The 17,273-nt window shown below is 54.4% G+C and overlaps 1 protein-coding gene across 3 annotated transcripts in view; it reads right to left on the bottom strand.

Annotated features, from left to right (window-relative positions):
* SFXN5 (sideroflexin 5) overlaps positions 1-17,273 on the bottom strand; it is a 55,740-nt gene that overhangs the window by 13,105 nt on the left and 25,362 nt on the right. For all 3 annotated transcript variants that reach the window (XM_081959489.1, XM_081959488.1, XM_081959490.1), the window contains exons 10-13: positions 16,777-16,867; positions 16,283-16,398; positions 15,054-15,139; positions 8,624-8,741 (exon numbers count right to left, since the gene is read on the bottom strand). In XM_081959489.1, the coding sequence (XP_081815615.1) occupies positions 8,624-8,741; positions 15,054-15,139; positions 16,283-16,398; positions 16,777-16,867 (411 nt within the window). The remainder of the gene's footprint in view (positions 1-8,623; positions 8,742-15,053; positions 15,140-16,282; positions 16,399-16,776; positions 16,868-17,273) is intronic.

The raw sequence follows: 17,273 nt of genomic DNA, 5'->3' as shown, positions 1-17,273 counted from the left end.
AGAAATATATAAACATAAAAAGAAAATGATATACACCAGAAAGAAGAAGTAATTGCAAAATTGTATTTCTTTTAAATATCATCAGCAAGTTATGTAAAGGAAGCCGACGGGTATTTTAAGTGAAGACATCTTGGGTGTCAGAGGTGTGAGTAGCTAATTTTGTACTGCTATCCATAGCAGATGTAGCATATTTTCTCTTAGAGCCATTATTAGCAACTTCACCATTTCTTTTCTTATTTAAACACAAAGCAGAACGAGGAAAGGGGGACGCGGAGTGCTCTCCCTGCGAGGGAAGGGTGGGGCCGGCTGACGGGGAGGAGAGCTACCGTGCCAGCCGCTGGAAGGGCCTGCTGAGCCCCTTTGTTGCACCTGCCAAGCCCAGCTTCCCCTTGCCCTGGCCACCTCCAAGGCGAGGCTGAGGCCAGGCAGCAGCTGCCCCTGACACCCGTGGGCGCTAGCTCGTCCCACGTGCATGGAGAGATGGCTGCCTGGCCTCCACTCTCTGGGTTGCTGATTCCCCCGTTGAAGGGGTCTCCGTGTGAGGAAGGTGGGCAGGTCTGCCCTCCCAAAGTGAGTTGAAGATACTCTCTCTTCTTTTCATGAGTCCTGTGCCACCCAGTCATTTCCATGGCTGTCTCTTCTCTCTGTGTAGGGATGTTCTCCGGATCTTCCTCCTTGTCCATCTGTGGATGCCTTCCAGTTTCTCTACATCCTCCCTAAAAGGGGGTGCTCCTCCATGCTGAACCCCACAACCATAGAGCAATAGAGGAAACCAATGCAAAATTGCCTTGCCTGTTCAGGCCACCAGACCTCTGACTTACATTCAGCCTCTAATCAGCTCTGAGACTTTTTGCACAACTAAATCCTCTGTTCAATACTCGGCGTTTCACTTCTGCTTCGTAAGTGGAAGACCTTTGCACAACAGGCAGCCATGAATTTGGAGCCCGATGCTTTGATCTCCTGAGAACATTCTGAATTGTTTTTTTTTAAAAAAGCTATTTTTCCTCAATCTGAACCGATTCGTCTGAATTGGAGAAGCATTCTTCCCACTCCTCACTGATGTCCTAAGACAGGAGAGGTCCAAACTTGGGAACTATAAGACTTGTGGACTTCAACTCCCAGAATTCCGCTGGCTGGGGAATTCTGGGAGTTGAAGTCCACAAGTCTTAAAGTTCTTTTCTTAGGACACCCTTGTCCTAAGAAAAGTAAGAACCGAATCTTTAGCTTTTCCACCCAATACTCACTCCTACAATAAGGAATGACTGAAAAGCAGGATTTGGGGACAATTTCTGGAGCAGCCTTTGAGCCTCTTTTAGATCATGCAATCCAGCCCCAAATGGACTCGCATTGCCACGAGGGACTGTGGGGACTGCTCTGCTGGAACCAGGCATATTTCGCCCACAGCATTTCCACAATCAGTTAAGAACCCATTCAATCAATCAAAAAATGAGATAAGGATGTGCTGGCAAGACTGGAAAGAAGTACTACATAAACACAATTCCTATTTATTTTTTAAAAAACCTGAAAAATAGGTATCAACTTAAGTGGGCCTCTATACTGCCTATAAACAATAAATTGAACAATTAATGCAATCTTAATTATGGTGTGTTTGAACCTGAAGATGCAACAGTAAGTCCAGAGCCGCTTAAGAATTTGTGAATTTGAGCTCTCAATATTTCTGCATAAAACCTGATCTGTTCTCCACACAAGTCCTCAAATTGGATAAAGAGTGCCCCATTAAAGAAATGATCCACCTTGCGCATCTGCAAAAAAATATTGGAAAAAAATAAAAGATTGGCTGGAGGAGATTACCACACACCAAATGGAACTAAAACCGGAATTATTTCTGTTAGGAATTATAAAAGGATATTATGAAAAAATATTAGATACTCAATTCTACACATAATCATGGCAGCGACAATTACATTCGCACAAAACTGGAAAAATAATTACACACCAACAGAAGGAACCCCAATAAAAAAAAATATTGGAATGTGCAGAGATGGATAGGCTCACGAAAGAATTAAAAGAGAAAGGAGAATCTGAATATTACTGCGTATGGGATTTATGGTGTAATTGGCTAGAGGAAGGGGTGGGGGGAAAGCAGGAAAGCAGAAAAAGAAAGGAAGAAAGATCAACAAATTAAAAAACAACTACAAAACTGGAAAATGATTAAAAGATAGAAATACGAAATAGACTGTAGCAAATAAATAATAGGAAATGGATACAAAACGACTCAAAAGTAATAAAGGTTGCTATACATAGAATATATAGAATTTTATATATATATATAGAATGAAGAAAAAAGATGAAATAATATAAATGCACATATATAGAAAGTTATAAAAGACTTATATGTACAGATAAAAGAATCACAACAGATATGTAAAAGAAGTGTAATGTGTTGCAAAGATGTGAAGTTTGTATAAAAAATAAAAATAAATTTTTTTAAAAAAAAGAAAAAAGAAATGATCTAGAAATATGATACTTGTTTGTGGATTTCTGTTTTTGACTCCCGTGTTCAATGAAGTTCTTTTTATCTTGTTTGAGGACTTACAGTGGAAAACAGATGACATTTTAGCTCATGTTTATGCGGAAATATTGAACATTCCTAAAGAGTCACAAATTCTGAATGTCTCTGGAGCTCCCCAGTCATCAAGGCACCGACTCTTAAGTACACCCCAAATATGTTTTTAATGCAAAAGGGGGGGGGGAAATTGGGGTTCTTGAAAATCTGCACAGATGTCTGGCAAGCATCACATTGGGATGCCCCCGGCATACTTCCTATCGGTGTGGGGTTTGAATCCTGCCCTTCTTCCTGCTCTTTGTGGTTGTCTGGTGGAGCAGCTCAGCCTTTTCTCTCATCCGTATTTCCGAAAGAGACTTTGAAGATCACGTAGACTGTCTCAAGTCCTCTGCCGAAGGAGAGCTCCGCCTGCAGCTCGGTGGCTCTTGCCGTTCATTCGTCAATCTCTCAGTAAAATCTTTTCCCTTGTAATTTCAACTGCTTGTTTCTCCTCTAATTTCCTGGAGCAGCTCTGCACCCTCCTGGCTCATCTTCCGTGGGGCAGCCCTGGGGTCTCTGCCCCAGCTGGGAATTCCACAGCCAAACAGGCAGAGCATTTCAGGAGCACCAGAGTTGAGGGTGAAAGTCCAGATTCTGCACCCAGCCCACCAACCCACCCGGGACGGGTCTGCTGTCCAAGCAGGTGGGGAGGAGCTGCTGGTCTTCTCCAACCCCTGAGGAGCAGAGGGGGCTTGGTGCTGCCTGAGGGGCTCAGCTGCCTTCATCCCTTCAGCTTTGGATGGGCCAAGCTTTCCTTCAGAGAGAGGCCCACACCTGGCCTGCCTTTGTTTTCCGGCTGTGGAGGCCTCCGAGGCTTTGCCTCATTCCACCCCACCCAGCCTGGGGAGAGAGAGGGTGTCTCGCCTGCATTTTCCCCAGGAACCTTTGGCCTCCGAAGGTCTCGGCCTCCTCCTCCTCCCCCACACCTGGCCTTTTAGTCTCCATGGCAAAGGAGGCCCGTGGCAGAGGTGCCCGCTAGGAGAGATCCCAAAAGGGCAATTCCCTGCCCCAGGGCACCCAGTGGGGCCTCGCCTCTTCCGGCCTGGCCTTTGATCACCTCCTCCTGTTTGACATCTTAAAGCAGGGGACGTCCGAGGGATGAGTGATGCTCCTGAGCAGCTCTCAGAGTCTCCACTTTCTCTGCGCAAGAGGAACCGGGAGGCTTCTCCTCTCCCTTTTGAGTTGGCAGCTGAGCATCTCAGCAGCCTGCAGGTGCCAGGTGTGAAAAGGTGCCTTTGAACCTCTTGTCCTGATTCCCCGTCCCCCCGTCCCCCATGGGGGGGGGGGAAGAATGCTCTGTTTGCACAACAGAGCCAGAGAATCGGAGGAAGGAGGATTTGCTGGGGAGGGGGGGGGAATGACCATATCTGTGGCATTGGGCTCAGTCTTGCTCCCCGGATTGAAGAAACTGACAATCAAAAGGCTCCCAGGGAAGGGTCCTAAGCCCAGCCAGGTGGGGCAAAAGCCGTTGAAAGGGGTGGAAGCAGAGCTTGGAGGAATTCAGGGAAAGGAAAGGTCCCTTCAGGCTCACCTGGAGAGGAAGAAGGTGCTTCTGCTGGTTCCAGAGAGCAGGACCAAAGCCAGGAGGTGGCCAAAGGGGGAGAAAAGACCTTGGCTCTGTCCAGCAGAGGACCAGGCCAGGCCTTCAGCTTCAGCAGCAGGGGGGCTCAACCCTTCTGGATACCAAGGGCGACACTTGTGAGGACAAACCTCTGAAGAAGATTGGGCTCCGTATTAAGGTTTCACTCCTTGATGAACCTTTTCTTTCTTCTCTTGAATGCTGGGCCCTCCCTAGGCTCTTGCAGGGCAGCTTTGGATTCAACCAATCAGTCAGAATAGAGCTGGAAGGGACCTCAAAAGGTCTTCTAGTCCAGCCCCCTGCTCAAGCAGGAGACCCTTTACCATGTGAGACACATGGTCGTCCAGTCTCTTCTTAAAAACCTCCAGTGATGGGAGCATCCACAACTTCTGTTCCACTGGTTAATTTTTACCAGTCGGGAAATTCCTCCTTGGTTCTAGGTTGCTTCTCTCCTTGATGAGTTTCCATCCATTGTTCCTTGTCTGGCCTTCAGGTGCTCTGGAGACTAGCTTGAGCCCCCTCCTCTCTCCAGTGAAACCCTGGATTCAGCAGATCCTGTCGTCCAGGTGGTCCTCAGAGGCTCAGGGCTCGTCTCAGGTGAGCAGGTGACCCGAGGGAAGGCCAGTCCTTGTGGCTCCAGGTGTGCAGAAAGGAAGCCAGGCTAAGCCAACCGGGCCAAGTCCTTTGGGCAGTTGCTTCTTCCTGGGACGTCCATGCGGAGGAACATTTGGGGGAGCTGCAGTCTTGCAAAGCCCCCCCCCAAGACAGCCCGTAAGGCCAGGACGTTCACTGACCTTGTAGGGCCCAAGAGAAAAGCTGGTGCTGCGAATCTTTCGATCTGATGAAACGCTTGACTCCTTTGTGGGTTGTTTTCACAAGGATTCCAGTCATCTCACCCTCACCTTCATCCTCTTCCTTTCTTTCTCTGTTCTTTTCAGGGCAGGCATCATTGTTTTGGATAAATCGTGCAAAATTCACCAGATTCTTGCTCACCAGCTGATCCAGAAGTTCTGTTGCAGATCCTCCAGGGCAGTGGGGGAGAATCTTTTCAGCACCGAGTGTCCAAACTGCAACCCAAAACCCACGTGTTTATCGCAAAGTGCCAACATGGCAATTTAACCTGAATAATGAGGTTTTATTACCTGAAATAATGATAAACAAGGCAGAGTTGAGCTAATTGTTTTAAGAAAAACGAGATAAATGCACTTTTATGCCCCTTCATTTTTTCCCTGCTTTTGTAGTATTATGTTTAGTAACAATAAGAAAGCAAAACTTTTGTAATATCATCTCTCCCTCTTTCTCTCTCTCAAACCCCCAAAAGCCAATGGACTCTTCTTAGAAGGATCTACTCAGGGAATTGGAGGACAAACTGAACTTCTAAGAGCGACTGCAAGCTTAGAGGGGAAGGGAAGCTGAGAGCCCCTGGGGCTGGGTTGTCCTTTGTGAGGAGATGGATGTGGCTCAGGAAGGCCAAGGAGGAAGCTGCCAGCAGGGAGATGGCAGGCTCCCTACCCCTCCCATGAAGCCTCGGGCACTTTCCTGACTGGCACACCTGGACTCAGAAGGGATCCCTCAAGAGAAGCAGCCAAGCATTTCCTTCCTTCCTCTCCTCTTTCTCTTTCCTTCCTCCCTCCCTCCCTCCCTTTCTCCCTGGCCCACAGTGGAGGAGTGGCTCTGGCAGGGTAGGGGGCACAAGAGCCATCCTGTACCCAGGGTCTCCGTCTTTCCTGCCCAGGAGGCAGTCCAGGAGGAGCTCCTGCTGCATCCATGCAGGTTCCAAAACTGGGCACAAGGTGAGGCCTCTGGAGCTGGGCTGAGATCCCGAAGGCGTCCTGGCCACACTCACCGAGGGCTTTGCGCAAGGACCACACGCCAGACTAGAGGTTGGGCAACTGGCTTGCTGAGGCGAAGGCCCATCCGTTGTTCTCGCGGAATCCAATTCCCGCCACCCGAAGGCTGAGACCCTTCCCTGACGCTGCACCGGATCCAGCCTTCGTGCTCTCCGGAAACCCCCCCCCCCGCTGCCCCCCAGCAGGACCGGCAGACCCTCCCGCCTGCCCTGAGGCCGGCCCAGCTCAGTCCCAGTGGCGAGACTGGCCCCGCCCACCAACACCTCCCCTCCTCCTCTTCCTCGTTTCCCAGGCAGGAGCCGCCTTTTAACTGTGGACACATTTCAGCCTCACCAGATCTGCTAATTATTGACAGTTGGCGGAGAGGAGATGTCACCCCCCCTCCTGTTAAACTGCATCTAATTAGTAATTGCTGCTCACTGTCATCGTGCGGCGGCTGCCGCAACACCGCGGCTCTCTTGGCTCATTAACCTCTTGCTTCTCTCGTGGCGCTGCCAGCAGAGGGAGGCTCAGACAGATTGGCGAAGGAGGGCCGCTCCCCGGTTGCAGAGCCAGGAGGCGGCCCAGGGCATCAGGCCTTCAGCTGCTCTTCAATCCGAGGAGGGGCGGGTTGTGCCGGTCCGTCCGGCTGCGGAGGGACAGTTGCCCCCCAACCTGTGCTGGGCAAGGCAGCTGCCTCCCAAGGCCAGGCTGAAATGTTTGGGGGACTGAGGGGCACCTGCGGATGCCCAGAGAGAGGAGTACCAGGAGGAGTTTCTTCCTTGCTGCAAGCCCCCTTCCCACTGGCAAGGCTTTGAAACTTGAAACGGGCATCACGCAGGGCACTGCTGCTCACCTGGGCGCTTCAGGGTCCCATCCCCCCTTCCAGCTCCCTCCAAGACCCTCGTCTGGAGCTCCAGCAAGTCAGAATCCTTTTGGATGGGAGGAGGGGAGCCCAAGGATTTAAACCAATCAGTCGATCGATCAATCAGTCCTCAGAAAGGCTCCCTGGAGGGGCCCAGGAGGCTGAAAGGGGCTGAGGCAGCTGGGGGGCCGGGGGGGCTGGCAAGGGGAACCAGGCGGAGGGAAGAGGGGCCTCTTTTGCAAGGCCACCACGAGGGCCCCGTTTTTACAGCTCCAGTATCGGGGGCCCTCCAGAACGTCCTGGGAAATTGGAGCCAACCGGGAGTTGGAATGGGAGAAAGTCCACTGGCCAACTCATCATGACCGACTCACCAGAGGCACAACTCAATTATTTAAAATACTTAAAAATTATTTTCATTATTTTCATTCACATTCCATTTTGTCCCTTGTGTGGGATCTTTTCTTTCATGATCCTATTGCTCTATTTCTTCTGTATTAGTCTAGCTTTTCTCCCATGGCGGGTTGGCTAAGGGGAGAGTTGCTGTTGATCCACCAGGAGCCCCCCCAACCTTTCTGGCCCCCCTGCTGGGCACTGGAGTGTCTCGGGGGGGGGCTGCCTTCCCACGCAGGCAGGCTCAGCCTCTACCCCACTGTCCCCCCCCCAGCCCTCGTCTCAGGAACGCCAGGGGGTCCTGCAAGTGGGGCTCTCTCGCAGGCAGCCCAAACGCCTCCTGCCTCTTGGGGTGCCAGGGTCCCAGACCCCTTTGGGGGAGTTGGCAAGGGGCCGGGTTTTCACTCTTCTCCCCCAGCCCCACTTCCTGCAGGGGCAGAGCAAGCAAAGGTGGACTTGCCTGAGAGTGGCCATTGCCCCTCAGGGGGCTCCCCTCAGCTTTTTTGGGTACCCCACTAAAGTCCTTTGATCAATTAAAGTGGTGCTCTAATTAAAATGGGCCGACAATCCCACCCCCACCCCCCCTGCCTTTCCTGAAAGGCCTTCAGAGACTCCAGGTGGCCCATTGCAAAGGCAGCAGGGGGCGGGGGCGGGGGGGAGGCACTCCTCTTCTGATGCTGCCCTTCCTGACCCCCCCCAGGCACAAAAGGAGGAAAAGACGCTTCCTGTCAAACTGGGACCTTCACATGCAAATCCCTCCCCATGGATGAAACCGAGGAGTGACTAAAACCACCACTTACTCATTTCTCAAATCTGCAGGCGCCGTTATTTACTCACTGCTTATATTGGTGAAACTGCAATTCCTGCGGTGGGTCGATGGAAAAGTGCAGCTATTCGCAAAGAAACCCAGCACCCCATAAAGTTAAAGGGATGCCCCCCACACGGAGGGCCCCTTGCAAGTAAGGGCCACACCTGCCACGTTGGGACCCAAGGCTGCCAATGCCTGAGAGCCCGGGACTCTTCGCTTGGCCTTGAAATGTGGGGCCAGGGCTGGAGGGAGGCAGCAGCAAGAACAACTTTCTGGGGTGCCACGCACTCTCCGTTCCCCCACCCCATAGGCTGCAAGCGGCACCTCTGCCCCGAGCCAGCAGAGGTCGGACTCTGGGGTTCGTGGAGGGTCCCACCCATTCACGGAAGCAGCCCCTGGTGCCCTGCGAGAGGCAGCGGGAGCTGTGGGTGAGAGAGGCCCCTGCCCACGGGTGCTCTGAGCTGGGGTTCAGGACATCCAGGCCCACCACTTTGTCAACCGAGAGGGCTCAGGGGTGCCCTTGGCCCCTTCCACAAGATCCCCCCCTTACCCCTCCTCCAGGGACCGGAAGGAGCGTGCCACTCACCTGGGACATCTGGGGGAAGAGGCTGATGGCCAAGGGCAGGGCGAGGCCAAAGGCAGCAAGGCACACCAGGCTCTGAACCGGGAGGAGCATCCGAGGTCGGGAGCGCAGAAAAGCCGTCCTGGAAGACAGACAGGTGTCTTCCTCAGACAGAGAACCCCCCAGGGACCCCCTCCTCTGCCCCACTCGCAGCCCTCTTTGGAGAGGAGACCCAGCCATTTAGCCCCCCAGGGGCCTGTGGGGGAGGAGGGTTGGAGGCCACCTGCAGAAGTGAACCTCTTTTGGGTGAGGGTCTGGCCCTCGCCACCCACCCTGGCCAGAAGGCCCTGATCTCCTGTCCTTGCCAGCCTGTCTGTCTCTCCCTCCCTCCCCAAGGAGCCACGAGGGCCAAACTAGAAAGCTGGAGGAGATTCCGGCCGATACAGGAAGCCTCCTGTGCCCCCAGCAGAGCTGCAGGAGGGAGGTGGAGATGGCTGCCCCTCCTTTCAGAGATGATGGACAAGAACCCTGACCCTGCCCTGGCTCTGAAGGACCCTTGACGATTGGCATCTTTGCACCCAGAGGGTGGGGGCAGCACTGAGGAGGCCAGGCTCTTCTGAAGTGCTGCTGCCCCCTCCCTGCCTGCCTGGGCAACCTCTCTTCACTCCTTCCTCCTCCATCCTTGAGAGCTCTGGCAAAGGGCTCATCCCCTCCCCAGTCGGGCAACGCACGGAGACGCTGGCCTTGCCAAGGGGCCATCATGTCTAAGGGTCCCGAACAAGCCAGAGCCACGGAGGCGGGGCAGGAGGACGCAGACGGTCACCTCCCTCCCCCCATGGGCACCCCTTCTGCCGACAACTGGCCCCACTCCCTCTGTCCGTGCACCTGATGGAGGTGACTGGTGTCTCCCTCTGAAATTCTACCCAGCACCCTCGCAACCAAAGCTGGCAGCCCATTGGAGCCCGAGTGGACCCCGCCCGCCCCCTCTGGGCCACTGTCCCTCTTCCCCAGGCCACCCCGTTTGCAGCCCCTTAATTGCAGCCCCTGGGCTCCTCCCCTCTCCTCCTCCTACGGGGAGCAGAACCAATTTAGAGCGTTGGCAGGTGAGGCTCCCAGGTGTGACTTCCACCCCGGGTGTTTTAAACTCGGACCAATTCAAATCACAATGGCTAGGCCTCCTCATTAGGAGGCGTTATGGCCTGATTTAAAGAAAAAGCCTTAATTATCACATGAAGTGCAATGTCTTAATTGGGACTCAGATCTCAGCAGTTGCAAAGTTCAGGCTAAATGACTCACAATTAAGCCAGAGGGAGGCTCAGCCGTCAGATCTCTCCTCTGAAAGGTCTGACGGCTGCCTGCCACTCTGATCCCGCACACCAGCCGGGGCCAGCCCTGCCCACCCCGGGCCTCTGCCCCCCGACTGCCCCTGCTTCCTCTGCAGGCACAGGCTCCAGAGCCGGTCAGCTTTGGATGGAGGCCGTGAGGACCCCAAGGGAGAATTCCCTGGCTGGACTCCAACTGCCAGAGCCACCCCGGCTGAGGTGCTCCAGCTGTCAGCAAAGGATAGCCAGAGCCCTTAGAGTTATAGACCGCTTCACAGGGCTTTCCAGGCCTCTCTAAGCGGTTTACAGAGCCAGCCTCTGGCCCCCAACCACCTGGCTCCTCATTTGACCCACCTCGGAAGGCTGAGTCAACCTGGAGCCTGGTGGGATTTGAACTGCCAAATTGCAGGTGATCGGTGATCAGCAGGAGGAGCCTGCAGTCCTGCACTCTAACCACTGCGCCACCTCAGCTCTATACAGGAATACAGGGGCCCCCTGTACAGAGCGCACAAAAGGGCCTGTGAGCCTGAATCCCCGTGGGGGTTGCATGTGGGAAAGGCTGCCTTCCCACCGGAGGGGCCAGGCGTCCTCCTCTGCCGGGGCCTGGCTGGGGGAGGTCCATGTTAGTCAGCCCACACAACGCAGTCCCTGCAACCTGCTTTAGAGCAGGGGTCCCCAAACTTGGAGACTTGTGGACTTCAACTCCCAGAATTCCCCAGCCAGACGCAAAGCCCACAAGTCTTAAAGTGGCCAAGTTTGGAGACCCTCCTTTGGATGAAAAAACAGACCAGCTGGGCATTGGCCCAAATGTCCTTGGGGTTCCCAGAAAGCTTTGAAAAGGGGCCCTGGATACTTGGGAGTCTGGGAAGAAGGGGGCAAGACTGGGATGGGAGGCAGCCCCCCTCTCCCTCCTGCCCAGCAGCGAGCAGGAAGAGACCCAGTGGAAGTGGGGGTCTCCCTGTTGCCACCCGAGTGGCCCCTGCCCCCTTGTCAAGAGAGACAGAGCTCTTCCTCACAGCAAGGGCCGAGGGGGCTGGTCCCCCCCCCACAGGGACCCCTCCTCTTGTGGACAGGGCCTCATGGAGGCAGGAAGCCCCTTCCAACAGCCCAAGGTGGGGTGGGCAAGCCACAGGCTCCCCCCCGAAGGGGCCCGGAGAGAAGGAGGGTGCAGACGGGGCATCTGTGCTGCAGACACGCTGTGTCACTGAGCTTGAATGCGCACCTTCCTTCCAGTTTCAGCACATGGCTGATTAGTGGTTCACGTCCTGCATAATGTGGCAGCTGTCGCCAGCGTTTTTGGAGGCCCTGCAACGCCTTCCATATGGAAGTTGCTCTCGGGACGCCCAGGCCTTCTCGGGTTTGGTGCCCCAGAGCGGCATGTGCCTCGGAGGAGACGGAGGTGCTGAGCGGGCGATGGCAGGGGCTCAGGGCAGGCTCTGAAGCTGGCAGGCTCCGGGTGGGGCAGGAAGGGCTGTCTTTATAGTCAACACGGCTGCCCTCGACCTCTCCGGTTAGAGCCGGGAATTGGGGGGCCCTGGGGGCTCTCTGGGCTGGGCAGCTTCCTTGCAGCCGTTTTGTGACCCAAACTAGGGAATCTCATCAGTGCTAGAAGGGAGGAGGAGGAGGAGGAGGAGGAGGAGGAGGAGGAGGAGGAGGAGGAGGAGGAGGAGGAGGAGGAGGAGGAGGAGGGGGGCAGGCCGTGGGGCTCCTTGGGGCTCTCTGAGCTGGGTGGTTTCACTGCAGAGGTTTCATGACCCAAATGAGGGAACCTCTTCAGGGCTACTTTGGGTCATGAAACATCTGCAATGAAACCACCCAGCTCAGAGAGCCCCAAGGAGCCCCCCAGTCCCACCCTGAGCGACAGAGACTCTCCTCTCTGGGCTGGGGAAAGACGAGCGTTTCTGGGGTGGCAAAGGGGCCCATGTGGAGGTCCCCCACTCCGACTGCTGAGCCCAGGACAGGCTGCCTCCCCCCCCCCATGCCCTGATCTGGCAAGGGAGCCCCCCCCCCAGCCACAGGGCCCTCCATGCTCAAAGGGTGCAAAGCCTTCAGGGCCCTTGAAACAAGGGGCCCCTGGACGCCCAAAGCTGCCTGCAAGAGGGGGGGGCGTCTCTTCTCAGCCCCTGAAGCCTCCGTCCCCCGAGGACTCGGTCCAGCTGAGGCTGCTTCACCTAAGCAGCTGCCTCAGGACCAGAGCCGGGAGGTGGACCCTCTGCTTCACAGGAACTCGCCCCTCCCCGTTCTCCCCCACCCACCACTCATCATAGGGCACATCCTGTGCCTGCAGGAGGCCAAAGGCCGTGATGGTGGGTAGCACCCCCCCCCCCGAGAATCAGGCAGCGGGGGAGGGGAGGGGAGCCCCCCTCTCTCTTTCCCTGGGAACCTCAGCCAACAACAGCCACACCAACAGCGGCATCTACGGATGCTCCCCCCACCCCCACCCCCACCCGGCACCAAGTGGGGGGCTCAGAATAGGTGCCGCTGAGCCCAGGTGGCCTCTTCCCCAGAGAGGAGACTGGGGAGTCCCCACAGCAGGAGGGGATGGGAAGGCTCTTCCTGGGGAGGGAAGGAAGGAGGAAATCTCGGGGGGGGGGGGACACACAGAAGAGAGAAGGCAGGCCCAGGAAAGGGGGCACGGGCAAGGGAGGGGAAGAGACACAGCAGGTCCACAGCCCCCCCCCCCTTCTCACGGAGGCTGTGCAAGAGAGGCGGAGGAAGAAAGGCAGGCGGGAGGAGGGAATGGAGGAGGCCGAGGGGTCTTCTCTGGAACATCCAACCCAACTTTTACTTCCATGACTGAGTTCAGGGGTTGTTTAATCTGATTTTTAGCTATCTATACGATTGTTTATATGGTTTTTTAAATTTATTCCTGTACACTGCCCCGAGTCCCTCCGGGGAGAGGGGGCGGTCTAGAAATCTAATAAATAATAATAATAATAATAATAATAATAATAATAATAATAATAATAATAATAATAATAATAATAATAATAATTTGAAACTCTATTTTGCTCTTTAGTTTTGATGGGAGGGAGAGAGAGGGAAAGAGAGAGGGGGAAGGGAGAGAGAGGGGGGAGGGAGAGCAGGAAGGAGGGAGGGAGGGAGAGAGAGAGAGAGACTTGCTGAGAACCAGAGGGCCTTCAAAGTTAGAAGGACATCGGCCGAGATTTGGCTGGCATGGACCCTTGTGGTAGGATAAACTTTAGACTCACATACACTTTAAAAATCCCTGGGTCAGACGTCCCGTTCAGAGAGTATGGAATAGATACAAGCCCAGGATATCCCTGAAAACACCTTTGCAGCTCTCAGCACAAGCCGCATTCCACGGAGAGAAAAAAAGAGGCAAACAGTCAGACCTCCTGCACGATATTAGAATGTTGCCAAGGGGAAGACAACGTGGAGTCAGCTCTACAACTGAGCGTAAAGGGTTTTCCTGTGTGTAGCTATCAGAAAGGTTCCAAGTAGACAAAAGAATTTAGGGTGTGTTGAATATTCTGGCTTTGGAACTGCATACTTGCTCCAACGTATAAACTTTTATTGAGATTGGAAACAGAAGAAATGAAAGACTGTATGATAAAGTGGGCTAAAATTTGTGGCTATAATACACAGGTGGAACAATGGGGAAAGATGGGGTTGAAAAGATTGAAACGGACACTACATGATAATCTTAAAGAGAACATTTATAAAATGACGCACCGTTAGTGTACGACACCGGAGAAATGTTCTAGAATGTATAAAAACACCTCCAGTTATGAGAAGGGTCATTTTACCATGCTTGGTAGATGTGTAAAAAAGCTAGAAAATTCCAGATTCAAATATATGCATGGATTAAGAGGATTTTAAAGAATAATATACATCTGAAACGAGAAGTTTTCCTTTTGGGACTGTGGGGTTTTGCAAAAAAAAAAACCCCAAGGAAAAAATGGATGTAGGAGCTATGGGCTTTGAGGATCAGATAGGACAATTTGTAGAAAGTCACAATGTAATTTCAGAGAAAGAAGTGAATCTACGACTGTACAGAAGACTGGAAGTTACTTTATGGCTTTTGTTCTTCTCTGTTTCTTCTTCTTTATTCTTTTCTTTTTCATTTTTTCCCTTTCTTCCTTTTTTTGTTTTCCTTCTTGTTCATTTTTAATCTTATTTTTAAAACTTTCAATAAAATTAAATCAAGCTATATAGAGGTTTCATTAACACAGACCCGGAAAGAACACCAGGGGGGGGGGGAGAGGGGGGAATGATGAAGATCTGTAAGGATGCGGTAGAGTATCTTTTACTCAGTGTGAATGCTGGCAACTTTTTAATTGCACAATATACGGCAGACTCCACCATGGGTTCAACTAGGAAATAGTGAGCAAAAATCCAAAAATGCTAAGGAATTCCTCTTGGCATTCAGACAAATCAGCCATCAACAAACACATAGCGATGAACTAAATTTATACACTATTCAAAAATGACAAAAAAAAGCTAAGAAAAACGAAAACACCAGGAATTCTCCAGCAGCCAAGACCAAGATAAACGGGGACCAGCACCAGGCAAACAAAATGGGTGGAAAACAAGACCCAAATCAAAGTAACTGCCAAGGAGAAGAAAACCACACCCCCCACCAATACTGGCAGGGCAAACCTCTCTACATAGGCATATAAACAGGGAGCAAAGCCCAAACTCATGCGCACCCACTGAGCTTACCTAGTAAGGTAATGAAAGGTCTTCGAAACAACCAAACTCAGGGCGCACCAAAGGGCCCCACAGTCGAACCCTCTTCTCTTCCATGGTTTTTGCTACATTGCACATTTCTCAGTCCCGCCTGGTTCTTTCGTCCCTTCGTTTTAGGCTCCTGCTTCAACTACAAGGCAGCCGCCCAGAGTTGAGTAGCTTGCAAATTGAATAAAAACCCCTCGAAACGAAGGAGCCTCTCACCGACTGCGCAGGTGCCCTGAAAGTGGAAGCTCTGACCGACAGCCAGCAGGACGGAAGGAGACGGCAACCAGAGTGGCGGGAAGATGCGGCAACAGAACGTTCCTCGAATACGGCACGCCAAAACGCCCTTCCCTCATACTGGGGGGCCTTGACTCCCCTCCCTTACAGCCCTGGAGGGAGCCCCCCCTCCCCAGTGCCCTCTGCGCCCCACTTACTTCTCCAGGAGAGACATGATGATGGGAGGCAGGACCAGGATGGGCATGGGCAGTACCACGCGGGTGAGTGCCGTCTCCAGCAGGGCCTGAGGAGACATGGTGGGAGGTTGCTTCAGATGCGTCGCTTGCCAGAAACAGGGGGGGCTCCGAGTGGGGTGCGGAGACGGCCTCTCTCACCCGCCACAAGGAAGAGCCCTGCGTGGGGTTGGGCAGGGTCACTCTCACCCCACGGGGGCCGGAAGCTGCCAGGTCTACGCTCTGAAGGGCCCTGGCAGGTTGCAGCCCGGGTCTCCCACACCTGCCTCCCTTTCTCTTTGCAAAGTGCCCCCCCCTCCACGCCCTGGAGGAGACAGTGGCCCGGGGATGGGGGCAGCCACCTTGGTGCAAAGCTCAGATCTTCTGGACGGGGGAGGGGCAATGTTTTGACTGAGGGGGCTGCGGGGGGGGGCAGGCTTGACTCTGCCCCGAGGCTCTACCTTCCCAAAGGCTGGGGGTCTCCGACCCAGAGGTCCTCTGCCAGCTGAACAGGTGTTTTCTTTTGGAGGGTGGGAAAGACAACAGGGACACCATCCGTTGATTGGGGATTTGTGTAGGTGGCAAAGAGCTACTCAGAGGCAGAAAGGCCTGGGGGACCTACAGATGGCAGGGCTGAACCAGGGGCGGGGGTGGGGAGCAGGCTGAACCAGGGGCGGGGGTGGGGAGCAGGCTGAACCAGGGGCGGGGGTGGGGAGCAGGCTGAACCAGGGGCGGGGGTGGGAGCAGGCAGGTGGGGGAGGTGTCAGGAAACCTCTGGAGCATCTTCCCATAGATACAGCTGGCGATCACTGATTAATTCCAGGCAGGGAAGTTAGGAACCCTCCTGCCTCCTTTCCTCTTTGCCCCCCCTCCCCACAATCGGGCACAGGACCCTTCACACTTGGGGGCTTCCTGCTCTCGTGGGCCCCAGAAGTGCCAGGACCTTTCCCACCCCGCCGCTGGCAGAGCTTAGGGCACCCCTGCAGCCCCCTCGGTCAAAATTGCCCCCCCCTCATGACGCAGGCCCTCCTTGGCCAGCAGGAGAAGTTCCCAGAGGGGCAAAGGAGGTGGGCCCCTTCTTCACTCCCTGAGCAGCAGAGACAGGCCCAAGAAGCCTGTGCATGCCCACCCTGGGCCTGACCCTGGTGGGACCCTCAACCCCCCACCGGGCCCTGGCAGAAAGAGGCCAGTTGGGAGCCCCAGGAGGCACATACGTGTCTGGCAGCGATCCGGGACGATCCCACCACCTTCCCTTCCTCGTCCAGGACATCAATCCCTTCCTTCAGTTCCATGTGCCTCATCAGGACCACGTTGCAAATGTTGGCACTCGCTGGGGGGGGGGGGGAGGAAGAGCTGAAAAGCCATGCTGGAAGGAGAGCCCACCCCACACGGGACGGGGGAAAGCCCCCTGCCCCACTGCTTCCAGTCCCACAGAAGGGATTTGAACTCTCCTCCCCAATTGCTGGAGGGGGGAATAGTGTCACAGTTTGGCTGCACCCCCTGCCTGACAGGCCCAAAGTCTCCGATGGAGTCACTGCCCCCCCCCAGGGGAAAGCACGTCAGCCTGTGAGTCATGGGAATGCCTAATCCTGCCGTGCCAGATATCGCCCCCCCCCCCCAAGACTGTGATACCTCCAGCTGGTCTGAAGCCTGGCACCACGGACCCCAGCAGCCCCAGCAGCCTGCAGGAGAGGGCAGAGGGTCTCACCTACGGCAGGGAATGGCACAAATCTCTGGATCAGGAGCCGGGTGGCCGGTGTGAACTGGCTGGCTCTCTGGATGAGAACGTTAAGGCCCACCTGCAGGGGAAAGAAGCCGGGGAAGGTCAGAGGTCAGAGACCCTCCCGTGCTGGGCATCCAAGAGAGGGGCTCTTCCTGCTTCTGCCTCCCTCCCCCCAACCCCCTCTGCTGAATGCCCTTCAGCTGAAGGCAAACCCTTCCTGGACCTCGAACACATGGCAGGGGGTGAGAGGAAAAGTGGGGACTGGCTGAAGCCTCCCAAGCCCTGAAGAGCAAAAGGCTCCCCCGAGGTTCAGCTGGGCATCATGGAACCACGTTTAAGCAGGAGACAACACTCACAAAAGTGTGGCAAGGGGAACCACAACACACTTGCCCTCCACGTGGCATCTGCTCTTGGCAAGGAAGCCCCCTTGGCCTGCCAGATGATGTGGGGCAGCAGCAGTCAAGCAAAGGAAGACTAGGAAT

This window comes from Natrix helvetica (genome assembly GCF_964273705.1).
Source record: "Natrix helvetica genome assembly, chromosome: 7".
Lineage (NCBI taxonomy): Eukaryota > Metazoa > Chordata > Lepidosauria > Squamata > Natricidae > Natrix > Natrix helvetica.
Note: the sequence above shows the minus strand (reverse complement) of the source record. Positions and strands in the feature narration are given on the sequence as shown.